The sequence below is a fragment of the Cryptomeria japonica genome, chromosome 6 (assembly GCF_030272615.1).
Source record: "Cryptomeria japonica chromosome 6, Sugi_1.0, whole genome shotgun sequence".
Taxonomy (NCBI): domain Eukaryota; kingdom Viridiplantae; phylum Streptophyta; class Pinopsida; order Cupressales; family Cupressaceae; genus Cryptomeria; species Cryptomeria japonica.
In genome coordinates, this window is record NC_081410.1 from 535083731 (window position 1) to 535096106 (window position 12376).

The following is a 12376-nucleotide window of genomic DNA, read 5'->3' on the forward strand; positions in this document are numbered from 1 at the left end:
ATTTTTATCCAAACATACAATCCTAATATAATACATGTTTAAACTTAATATAAAAATAATAGACTTTACCTTAAACCTTTTTTCTCATTAGCTTGCAACATATACATTTATTTTCCAAATTAACTAAAATATTTTGGAAACAACTAAAGATTAACACAAACCATAAAAAAGATATATCATTTTTTCCAAGAACGAACATAGTTCAACTTAGATTGTTTCACCAATAAATCCTCCATATCACAAGACAAATCCATTAGGTAACGTAATCTGCCCATCTAAGGTCTTCTCCCCTCAAAGATATTATCTTTATCAACGTGCGTAAGGATGGTGAACTACCATGTAAGGATCCCTAAGTTTATGGGAACCTGCATGTTTTTGTCTTCATGGGAATCACCTGTTATGCTTTTTTATGCATGAACATACCCTAATGGACGGGATTTACCATTGTGGGTATCTCTCTACTTCTGAGGAATACTATTCTCTAAATCTAACAAATGTTAAAAGATAACAGAACTCACATGTGGAGCTTCAAATTCCCAGTAAGTTAGGGTGGCGCATTTGCTTGAAAGAGAAGCATAAGTAATCTGATTCTGTAAGCAAAGCCGTAGCAACAGCATGGGGAAGAGGTGATGAAAGCATGCAGGACTATACACGTTTACAAAAGCCCAAACTCTTTGCCAGTTCAATGATAGTTCTTATTCCCTTAGTTGCAGAAAACCCCATTTCTAAGAAAAAGTGGCTTTATGCCATTTCTTGGATCCATTTGCCCTGTAACAGCCTCATAACGATTTCTTGCTTGGGCTTTTTGTGAGAGGATTCATGAAGAACACTGGAAAATCCTGTTCTTATTCTTTTTCCCCTGACTCAGTTGCAAGAACAGGACTGCTATGTCTATTTACAGTGCTTGTCTTCTTAATAGCCTTAGTCAATGTATCAGAATTCAGGCAAATAGTTAAAAGCCCTTCTAGTTTTGGCAGATTATTGCAGTATAATCCTAATGCAAGTAATCTCAATTCATCCTCTGCATCATTTCTTCTGAGAAAAAATGAGAATACTTATGTGGGTTCTCAAGGCAGTCAGATCTTCATCAACTGTAGCTGCCCAAATCAAGTTCAGAACTGCACAAATGATATCAAAGAGAATATTACTGCAGCCACCGAGTTTGATAAGATCAATGAATCAGAGCCTGGGTATGAGTTCAGTATTCTGATTGGAATCCTAACAGTGGCAGATCAGTATCAAAGAAGACATTTTCTACGTATGGTTTATGGAAGTCAATCCACAGTCCATGCAAAAGTGGACGTGAAATTTGTGTTCTGCAATCTTACAAAGGATGATCAAAGAATCCTTGTGTCTCTGGAGATCATGACTCACAATGATATCATTATATTGAACTGTGCAGAGAATATGAACGAAGGTAAGACTTATGCTTATTTCTCTAGTCTGCCAAAGATGGGATTGCAGTATGATTATGTTATAAAGGCAGATGATGATATTTATTTTAGGATTGATAAGTTGGCTGAATCACTGAAGCCTTTGCCAAGGAATGACACTTACTATGGCTATGTTATACCTTGTGAAAAAATGGATCCTTTTGCTAAGTATATGTCTGGTATGGGATTTGCCCTGTCATGGGATTTGGTGAAATGGATTGAGGAATCTCCAATTGCTAAGAATAATACAGTGGGGCCAGAAGATATGATGGTGGGGATTTGGTTAAATGAGGGGAAGAAAGCTAAGAATAGGTTTAGCAATAAGCCTGCCATGTATGACTTTCCTCTTGCTAATGGCAAGTGCTCTCATGAATTCATTCCTGATACCATTGCTGTACACAAGCTCAAGGACAGCGAGAGATGGTTTGCGGTTCTGAAGTACTTCAATTTTACATCTCCTCTCAAGGAATCCAAGTTGTATCATCTGTAATAATTTGAGGAGAATGTATATGGGGAACTGTTCTCTTTCATTTATCGAACTTTTACTTCTGGATCACTTCAAAATTTGTAGAGATTCATATCAAGTTTAAAACAAACAAACAAACAAACACATGCACTGGGCTATCACTTATAGTTCAAAAACAAAGTAGTGAGAAGACCAAGCCAGTTACATTGTGCTAGGAAGGTATAAATAAACCAACATTTCTAGTGGAAGAAGGTGGAATTTGTTTCAAGTTCATGTTGATAGTTGTTAGAACATAGATTGCTATATAGTTGTGATGATCTATGATAAATTGTAGTGAATTTAGGGTGTTTTGGTTTAGCACGGAGACTTGAGAAAGTCTAGTGTTTCTATGTTCCCAATCACGAGTCATAGAGAACTCACAACTACGTGATTGTATAAGTACATCATTGCAATATGAATGAGTGGAACTGCACTATGTATTGGAGTATATTTGATGATGATTAGAGGCATGGTGATGTTTAATGGGTTACTCAAAGGTACCAAAAGGACCTGGAAGCAATTAGAAGTTTGTCCCTACCACCACAAGTCATGACTATTGATTTGTTGTAGTGGAGAAAGATGTGCACATTTTAGATGAAGGTAGCCAATAACCTTTGAGCAAGAGCAAGGGGCAGAAAATTATTATGTGTATTTATTATCTATATGAAGAAGTCATATTATATATAATATTTTATGTCATAGTACAATCATGAGACGGTTTCGTGACTATTAATATTCCAAGTGAGTTGTTGGATAGTTAGATTATTATATAATTATAGATCTATCTACTCATACAAATGGAACATTGACTTAGTTGATTATGGGTTTGATGTGTTATATCATAAAGGTGTGAAGTCTTAGTTGAAGATTGTAGGACGTTAATTTATAGATTAAGATTGTGGGAAGAGACATATTGTATTAGATATAACTTTCTAGAATAATACAATTGTGAATATTCTTTTGTTGGTGGTGTTTTAATAAGGATTTCCAACAATAATTTATATCTCATTTATATTTGTAAATTAAGTATTTTTTAAGTTACCTTCTTCAATTTTATTGCTTTATTGAATTATATAGCAAACATAATTGTATTTGATCATACAATATTAATATACTTAAATAGGAGGAATTTTGATAGCTTGACAATAACTACAAAATATTTCTGCGATGTCTACCACCCAAAAAATTTCAAAGTCTTCCTCCTCTGGTACTGTGTTGATTGTGCAGGGCGATGCTCAGACGACGCTTGGTGTGGATCCTCATGTCCAAGGGGAGTGTGATGCCTCTCAGCCCTTGGATGTTCTTGTTGGGGCTTTGGGTGCGATGGGCTCCTCCCTGGTATCCTCCCGTCCCAGTGTTGTTGGTGTGTGGCCTGGTGTGACTCAGAAGCCACGACCTAGACCATTTGGTGGGTTCATTCCAGTTACTAAGGCCATATCTATCAATCTGAAAGATGATACGACAGTGGAAATTGTTTATAATTCTTCTATCCTCTCTTTACATGGTGTGATCTGCTGCTTTAGGGGATTTTGGCCTTCTCTTCCTCAGCTACATGCTTGGATATTTGAACACTGAGAGCCTCTTATCACGGTAGAGTACATATTTTCCCCATGGCTAAGGGGTTTTTTGTTGCAAAGTTTGATATTGCCTAGGACAGAGACAAAATTTTATGTGATCACTTTTTTAGCTGGGAGGATAAATTTTTGTTGATGATTAAGCCTTGGCACTTTGATTTTAACCCTTCTATTGAAATGTTTAATAAGATTCCGACCTGGGTTCAGCTTCCTAATCTCCCACTTCATTTATGGAATGATTCTCTTTTAGAGGAAGTGGGAGATGCCCTTGGTGATTTTCTGATGGTGGATGCCGAATCCTCTAATATTTTCCACTCCACATTTGCCCACATACTTGTTGACTTGGATATTTCTAATGGGCTTCCTGCTGAAATTTCACTTAATTCTTCAAAGGGTTCTTGGGTCCAATCTTTGGACTATGAAGGAATTCATTTTCGCTGCAGAAGATGTTTTAAAATTGGGCATGTTGCTGAGCATTGTGGGTTTGAGAATAAGGCAACTAAGGCTACATGGTGGAAAGGTGCATTGGTACAACATTATACGGTGTCGAAGTTACCTGATCAACCTAGGAGTTTTTCTAAGGTGGTTGCTTTGGAACCACAGGATCCTGTGGCATCCCCTCCAGTTGTCTCTCTTGGTGGGGCTGCTGAAACTGTGCATGTGTCTCCTGATCTCTCCCGTGTGAAGGAGACTCAGGAGGCTTCTTCTGGTGATAATGATTTGGCTAGTACTCCTATTTTTTACCAAATCTGCTGACTTACCTGCTGATGTTGGGGTTTTGCCGTCTACTGGTTCTGGTGAGGCTGTGTCTGTCGGACTGAGGCAGACTGGTGATGCTAGGGTTTTGCCTTTGTTGTCCGTTGGTTCTGGTGAGGCTAAGACAATGGCTACTGGCTCTCACTCTCAGGATTTTGGTGCGCCGGATTGGCATGTTAAGGTAGCGCAAGTGGAAGGGGGATGGATTTCTGTTAAAGGCAAAATAGCTAAGTCTTTTAAACCTTCTTTCGATATGACTCTCCAATCCCATAAGAGCAATTCTAAATGTAAAAATTGATGGTTCTTGGGTAGGGGATGGTTTTTGGTTGGCTGCAAGTTGTTCTTTCTAGAGCTTTGTTATTTTTTTTTATGGGTGTTCTTTTTACCCATGGTTGTCTGATGCTTTCCTGTTCCTATCTTTTTCTCGTTGTAAAGGGTTTTGGGTCCCTTCAAAACCTATTTTTCCCCTAATAAAAATATATATACTTAAATATCCCGATAGATCTATCAACAATATTAGGGATCAAATTCCCAACATTTAGTATATCAAATCATGTTATCTAAGCAAGGGCTACATATTTTCGATTCGTACAAATATTATATGTGTTTTGTTGTAACTTTTAACAATTGTGAAACCCTTATTGTAATTTTCGTAAAGTTCATCTTGAACAATCATATATTTTTATTTTGAGTCAATTAGCATAAAAAAGAATCAAGATGGAGGAAGAGGATAAGTCATTTTTTAAAGTTCTTATCTGATTCATGAAAAAAGATTATTATGATGTTTCCAAACAATACTAATTTGTTGGATATTGTTGAGAAGTTTGTTGGAATGATGTGTTGTCATTGATGTCAACATATTCCTATGTATTCCATTATTGCAGTCATATTAAGTAAGTTGGTTTGGCCAGTGTGTTGCGGATTAAAGAGTTTTGAGATAAGTATCTCTAGTTGATTCAACTAAAGTTTTCGAGGTCTGCATGGTGATTTGATCGAGTTATGGGATCTGGTATTGCGGTTGGTTTTTTTGTTGTTCAGTGTTGATCAATGTTCTGAATTTTTCTTTGCATTGTTCTGTGTTGCAATATCTTGGTTTGCGGATTTGGCAGAGTGTTTGGGATGTTCATATGTGTCCTGAATTTAGATGGTTCATGATTTGGAGGTCCACAAGTGAATCCTTCAGTTTGATAGTCAGTATAGTTGTTGTTCTTGAGGTTCGATATAATGATGATGGAGATTCTAGTAAGTGGTGATGTTGCGGTTGTTGTTGTGGTAATTCATGATGCTTGTGGATGTTTCTAGATCATGTCCTATCCATGTTGATGGTCCACATTGATCGTTGTGTGCGCTATTGATGATTTCCTTAGTATGTTCATGTTATGCGATGTTCTTGGTCGACCAAATGATTATAGCATGTTGCGGATGTTTGTGGCATAATTCTTGAAGGTGTTGTGTGTTCGAGGTGTTGATTTAGGTCCATACTATGTCTTAGCCAAAAAAAATTTGGTCTACATGTTATGTTGTAGCGTGTATGGTTATAGCTTTGTAATTTGTGATGAGTGTTGAGCCGACCTTGAAATATAGGTTGATGATTTGTATAAATATATGTAATAATCATATGAGAAATGTATCTGCATGGTATCTACGAGTGTATCTAAATGTGTCTGATCGAATAAGTGTGCGAATAAATTTTTTTATCTTTTGAAAGTGTTAAGAAATGTGGCAGAGCAGATTAGATTGTGTACTTAACCAAAATTGTAACTAAGCATGAGGAGATGCTATTCTATCAGTTTATGATCTTCGGGATGTAATCCAAATGTTTTTGTAAGACAATGAGTCTTCCCAAGGGTTGTAGCCCTTCTTGTTATGTGGTTTGAGTAGTGAGTTCTAGGCAGTGTGCCTGAATGCATGTGCATTCTCCATTGTAATATTTCATATACTCCTAACAGCGTATCATCTCATTGTGGATAGGTTACCACCATGGTTTTTCCCTTAACCAGGTTTTTCACGTCAAAAATCTTGGTGTTATGTGTGTTATTGATGTGGTGTTGATTTATGCTTTCACTATTTATTATTAGATCTGAAATTGTGTTTGAGTGAAAGTTAAGTTTGTGAGAAAACTGATTCACCCCCCCCCTCTCAGTTTGTTGCCTTGTTGCCAACAATTGGTATTAGACCTAGATCCTCTGAAAGAAGCTTGACCACTTGAGGTGATCCGGGATGGCAACCTATGCTTATAAGAAGGATAGTCCAATATTTGATGGAATGAATTACACTCTTTGGAAAAACCGAATGGAATGTCACTTGAGATGCATTGGTGAAGATTACTAGAAGATTACTAAGAATGTTTATAATGTTCCTCTGAATGGTCCTACAACTCTGGATGAGATGAAGGAAGTTCAATTCAATATTAGAGCTAAGGAAGCATTGTTGAGTGCCTTAACTGATTCTGAAATGACTAATGTTATGGATTTTTAGACTGCTCATGAGATCTGGAAGAAGTTGGTGACTTTGTATGAAGGTGACAGCCATGTGAAGATTGCCAAGTTGTAGAGATTGAAGGGAAAATATGAGTTGTTGAAGATGGGAAAAGATGAAAATATTACCTCTTTTATGCAGAAAGTGAATGAGCTTGTGTTGAATATTAGATGTGTCAATGAAGTATTGGAAGAATAAAAAATTGTAGCTAAAGTGTTGACATCCTTGCCTCCTGCTTACAAGCACAAAGTTGCTACCATTCAGGAAATCCAGACGGTGACATATGTGACTAGAGACATGCTGATTGAAAAGCTTGTTGCCTTTGAGTTGAGCGGATTTGATGAAACCCTTCCTAAGTCAGAATCTGCATTTAAAGATATTGTTTTTGGGAAGCAGAAATATGATATGGGAGAAATTTCTACAAGGGTGTCCAGATATGAGAAGGAGATGAGAGAACTTGAAGAAGAAGAGAGAGAGATTGAAGAACTTGAAGCCATGATTTCCAGAAGATTGCCTAAAGGATCTAGTAAGTATGAAGGGAAATTACCTCTTAAATATTTTTCATGTAATAAGATAGGACATTTTTCCTCAAGATGTCCAGAAAGAGCTCCTAAGAAGCCATTAAAGTCATACAAGCCTAAATATCAGAAGAAATGTTATTATGCTATTGATGAAGGTGTAATAGATGATGAATCTGATAAGGAAAATTCAAAAGATGAATGGGTGTTTATTGCTATCAAGGAAGATGATCTAGTGCCTACTGATTCTACTAGTTGCATTAATGAGGAGAAAGCTTTGGTTGCTAAATTTGAAGAGAAAGATGAATGTGTCATTGACAGTGGCTGCTCTCATCATATGACAAGTGATAAGAGTAAGTTTGTGAGTATGGAGAAGTATGATGGTGGTGTAGTAAGATTTGGTGATGACAAAGCTAACATAATCCATGGTAGAGGTTTTGTTTCTCTTGATGGTAAGCATAACACTAATTATGTCTTATATGTTGAAGGTCTAAAGAATAATCTTTTGAGTGTTGGACAGATGGTTGACAAGGGTTATGATTTACAATTCAAGAATGGAAAATGTAAGATCCTGAGTGGTTCCGAAATTGAGATTGCTTCAGGTACGAAGACTAAAGGTAATATCTTTCACTTGAATGCTGGTGGTAAAAGTTTTTTGATTGCTCAGATTGATGAAAGTTGGTTATGGTATAGAAGGGTGTGTCATGTGAATTTTGATTGCATGGTTAAGATAAGTTCTACTCAAGCAGTGAGAGATCTTCCTAAGTTAGTAAAGCCTACTAATCTAGTATGCAAGGAATGTCAATTAGGGAAGAAAACAAGAGTTACTTTCAAAAGAAAACAATATAGTTCTAAAGGAATATTGGATCTTGTGCATACTAATTTGTTTGGTCCTTCTAGAGTAAGAAGCTTTCAAGGAGACAAGTATTTCATGTGGCTGATTGATGACTATTCAAGGATGATGTGGGTTACTTTCTTAAGGGAGAAGTATGAAGCCTTGGAGAAGTTCAATATTTTCAAAGCCATGGTCGAGACCAAGACTAAATTGAAGCTGAAGTGTCTGAGATCTAACAGAGGTGGTGAATTCACTTCTGGTGAGTTTAATGCATTTTGTGAAGAGCATGGAGTGAAGAGACAGTTATCTGCTCCATAGACCCCTCATCAAAATGGTGTTGTCGAGAGGAAGAGTAGAACAATTCAGGAAGATGCTAGGATGATAATGACTGAAAGAAATGTTTCACATATCTATTGGAGAGAACTTGTGAGTATTGTTGTATACACTTTTAACTTGGTGCATATCAAAGGTGATACTAGTAAGACTCCTTATGAGTTATCATTTGGTCATGTTCCTACAATTAGATATTTTAGAATATTTGGAAGTAAATGCTATATCAGAAGAGATGAAGATTTAGGGAAGTTTGATGCTAGATGTGATGAAGGAATCTTTCTCAGTTATTCTATTAAGAGCAAGGCCTACTAGTGTTATAATAAGAGATTGAGAAAGATAGTTAAGAGTGCTAATGTGAAAGTTGATGAAGGAAATGAGAGACATATCAGATCTTGCAGATATGATTCAAATGATCAAGATGTCAGTTCAGACAAAGGAAAGCAAGTACAGACCTGGAATCAAATTCAAATTATTCTAGAAAAGCTTGAGAATGAAGAAGAAGGTACTAGTGCTAATGCTAAAGAAAGGGCTCAAGAGTCTAAAAATTAGGAAAATCCTAAGACTCCCAAGTATGTAAGGTTGAAACATTCATAAAATTGGATAATAGGAGATAAGAATAAAGGTGTGATGACTAGGAGAAGAATTGTTGATGAGTATAGCTTAATTTCAAAGATTTAACCTAAAGATGTTAGTGAAGAATGTAAAGATGAAAATTGGGTTAAAGCAATGGAAGAAGAATTGAACTAGATTGGAAAGAATAATACATGGATTCTTGTTCCTAGACCTAAGGATAAAAATGTAATTGGTACTAAGTGGGTCTTCCAAAATAAATTGGATGAAACAGGTGAAGTTGTTAGGAATAAAGAAAGACTTGTTTGTAAGGGTTGTTCTCATATGGAAGGAATTGATTTTGAGGAGACTTTTTCTCCAGTGGCTAGAATTGAAGCTGTTAGATTATTTATTGCTTATGTTGCTTACAAAGATTTCAAAGTCTATTAGATGGATGTCAAGTCAACGTTTCTTAATGGCGAGTTGGAAGAGGAATGATAGACTTATAAAGCATTGAGAGTGGGGAGGGGGAGTGAATCAATGACAACAAAAACAATACTACTTTAAAAATTGACCAGTAGATATAATTAACAAGTTTACTGAACACTATGCATGCAATCCAAAATGATATTAAAGCATCCACAATAAGTAAAACATCCACCATAACACAAGTGTTTATACGTGGAAAACCCAAATGGGAAAAACCACAATGAGATGGGACTCACAAGTTAACTATCTACAACAATAGGTAATTGATCAGTTAAGGTCTACAAAAGTGCTCTACTAGGAGCGAATCCTGTTAAAGATCCCAAAGCTCTATTAGGATCTATACTCTGTTAAAGGTAGTACCCTGTTAGGAGTAACCTCAGTAGAGGATTTCTGAATCCAAATTAATGGATCACCTTGTTAAAGGATTTGTACAATGAAGCTTGTTAGAGCTTACCTAGTTAGGGGATTTGACTGTTGTAGTGATTAGAAAATAAAAGGTGGTGTGATTTAGAAGTAGCACAACTTGCTTAAATAGATCCTCTTCTGTGCACTCAAAATTGCATCACCAACATATTCTATAATGCCTTCAACAACTTAACACTTCTATCTTTGCATGAAATCATCTCGTCAAAATAATTCATCATAATGTCATTATATAGATATTTAGATTTCATGTTGGCTTACAAATCATATCACAATTTCCTAGGTGCAGTGTATCTAGACAATCAAACATAACTCATCACAAATTACCACCAAAATTTGTCAGTTAGGGGTAACTCATCACGATCGATGATAACTCATCACACAATCAATGAATACTCGTTGGAACACCGATACTGGTTAGAGTTAACCATTTCAACATGTAAACCTATTGTCCTTCATTGCTTCTTTGATGGTCTCCGTTGAATATTCAAGTTGGTGTCAAGTCATTTCCTGCATATACCGGTTGTCTACATGTACTGGTTCGACACTCTCTAAACCATCATAAACTAAACTTCCAATACTGGTTGCAATACAAGTAACTTTAGAAGTAATACCAGTAAAAAATGTGAACATATGTGTGTGTATACATGTTCCATAAATGACAACACATGAATTCATTCATTTTCAATCATCATCAAGCCAACAAGGAAGTTTATATTGAGAAACTAGATGGATTTTAGTTGACAGATCAAGGAGATATGGTTTGCAGATTGAAGAAAGCACTGTATGGATTGAAGCAAGCCCCAAGAGATTGGTATGCTAGATTGGATAAGTATTTAATGAAGCTTGAATTCAATAAAGGTGATGTTAATGACAGAAAGATTACTAGTGGTGGTGCATTTTTCTTGGGTAAGAGATTGGTTTCATGGATGAGTAAGAAGCATAATGCAATTTCTTTATCTACTGTAGAAGCTGAATACTTTGTTGTTGCTAGCAATTGTACTTAGGTGGTATGGATGAAGCAGATGCTGAAGGATACCAAAGTTGTTTTTGATGAGCCTACTGCTATATACTGTGATATTTCAAGTGCTATCAACATTTCTAAGAATCCAATGTTGCATTCCAAGACTAAGCATATATCAATCAAGTTTCACTTCTTGAGAGAAAAGGTGAATGAGAAGGAAATCAGATTGGAGTATGAATCTACAAAGGAAGTAGAATTGAGAATAAGGATTGAGATTCACATTTAGTGATCTGGTTGATTCTTAAAGTCCCAGTTGGATTGTATCTGGCTTGAAGCCTGCATGTAACCGATTAACTATCGGATGTTTTGAGATGATTATATGATGATAATCGGTTGGTTGTCGGAAGTTCTAAGGCAGTAATATGGTATGTTTCTGCAATATTGTTATGTTTTCTTGTTGCTTTCATTGTGCTACTCTTGCTGCATAAGGCAGTTGATTCTCTTTGAGGTTTTACCGATTATGGCTGCATCAAGTGGCATCAGAGCTGGTTATGAACTGGTTGGTGGAAGAGTTGTTTTTAAGCATTGAGGCATTCCTCTGGGTGGCAAGATTGCTGATTGGAGGCAAGCTACATGTGTGTTCAATAGATTGCTGAGGGGAGGCAATTTAAACCGGTAGTCAAATCGTCGAGTTGAGGCAGTTCATTGGAGTGGAAGAGGAGATGTCGCCTAGAAGGACAAACCCTTGGAGGGTAGAGTAGATGATGGACTTCAAGAATGAAGTAAGGAACGAAACCTGGAACACTTTGGATGGTTTGTGGAGGAACCTTGAATCAGAGGATGAGTATGAAGAAGCCAGTGAAGAGCTTGAAGAAGAGGCTGAAGGACCAAAAGATGAAAGAGAGGAAAGATTCCTAAGAGCAATGGCGCAAGCAAGTAAACTTCATAAAGTTGAAGTTTCCAACTTTTCTAGAACACTAAACCTAGAGGATCTGATTGATTGGATCAGATAGTTGGAGGATTACTTCAAGTTTGAGGATATCAAGGATCCACAGAGAGTCTGGTTGGCACAGAACAAGTTGAAAGGGCATGTTGCCTTATGGTGGAAGGAACTGCAGAAAGATAGAGTGGAGAATGGTGAAATGAAGATCACTCGATGGAGACAAATGGTTGCAAGATTGAAGGCCAAGTTCATACCGGGAGACTATGAGTTGGAATTGTTCAAGAAGTTGCAAAACCTGAAATAGAGAAACATGACTATGAAAGAGTACACTAAGGAATTCTACAAGGTGATGATTAGATCTGGACATAGAGAGATGGACAGAGAAAAGGTGGAGAGGTACATAAATGGACTTGCATTTAGCATTTAGGATGAGATGAGTATGTTGATGGTTTCCACAGTTGAGGAAGCTTACCAGTATTCTTTGAAGGGTGAGGAGAAGATGAGAAGAAGACAAGCGAATAGAGGGAAGGAGAGATTCAAGGGGCAGATGAGTACACAAAAGTAGAATGCTGAGGA

General features: G+C 36.7%; 1 protein-coding gene across 1 annotated transcript; it reads left to right on the forward strand.

Moving 5' to 3' along the window:
* The first annotated feature begins 648 nt into the window (after positions 1-648).
* On the forward strand, positions 649-2601 carry LOC131067921 (beta-1,3-galactosyltransferase pvg3). The gene has a single exon (XM_058003083.2). It carries the CDS (start codon positions 820-822, stop codon positions 1921-1923), a length of 1104 nt encoding a protein of 367 aa, XP_057859066.2. The 5' UTR covers positions 649-819; the 3' UTR covers positions 1924-2601.
* Positions 2602-12376: the final 9775 nt, after the last annotated feature.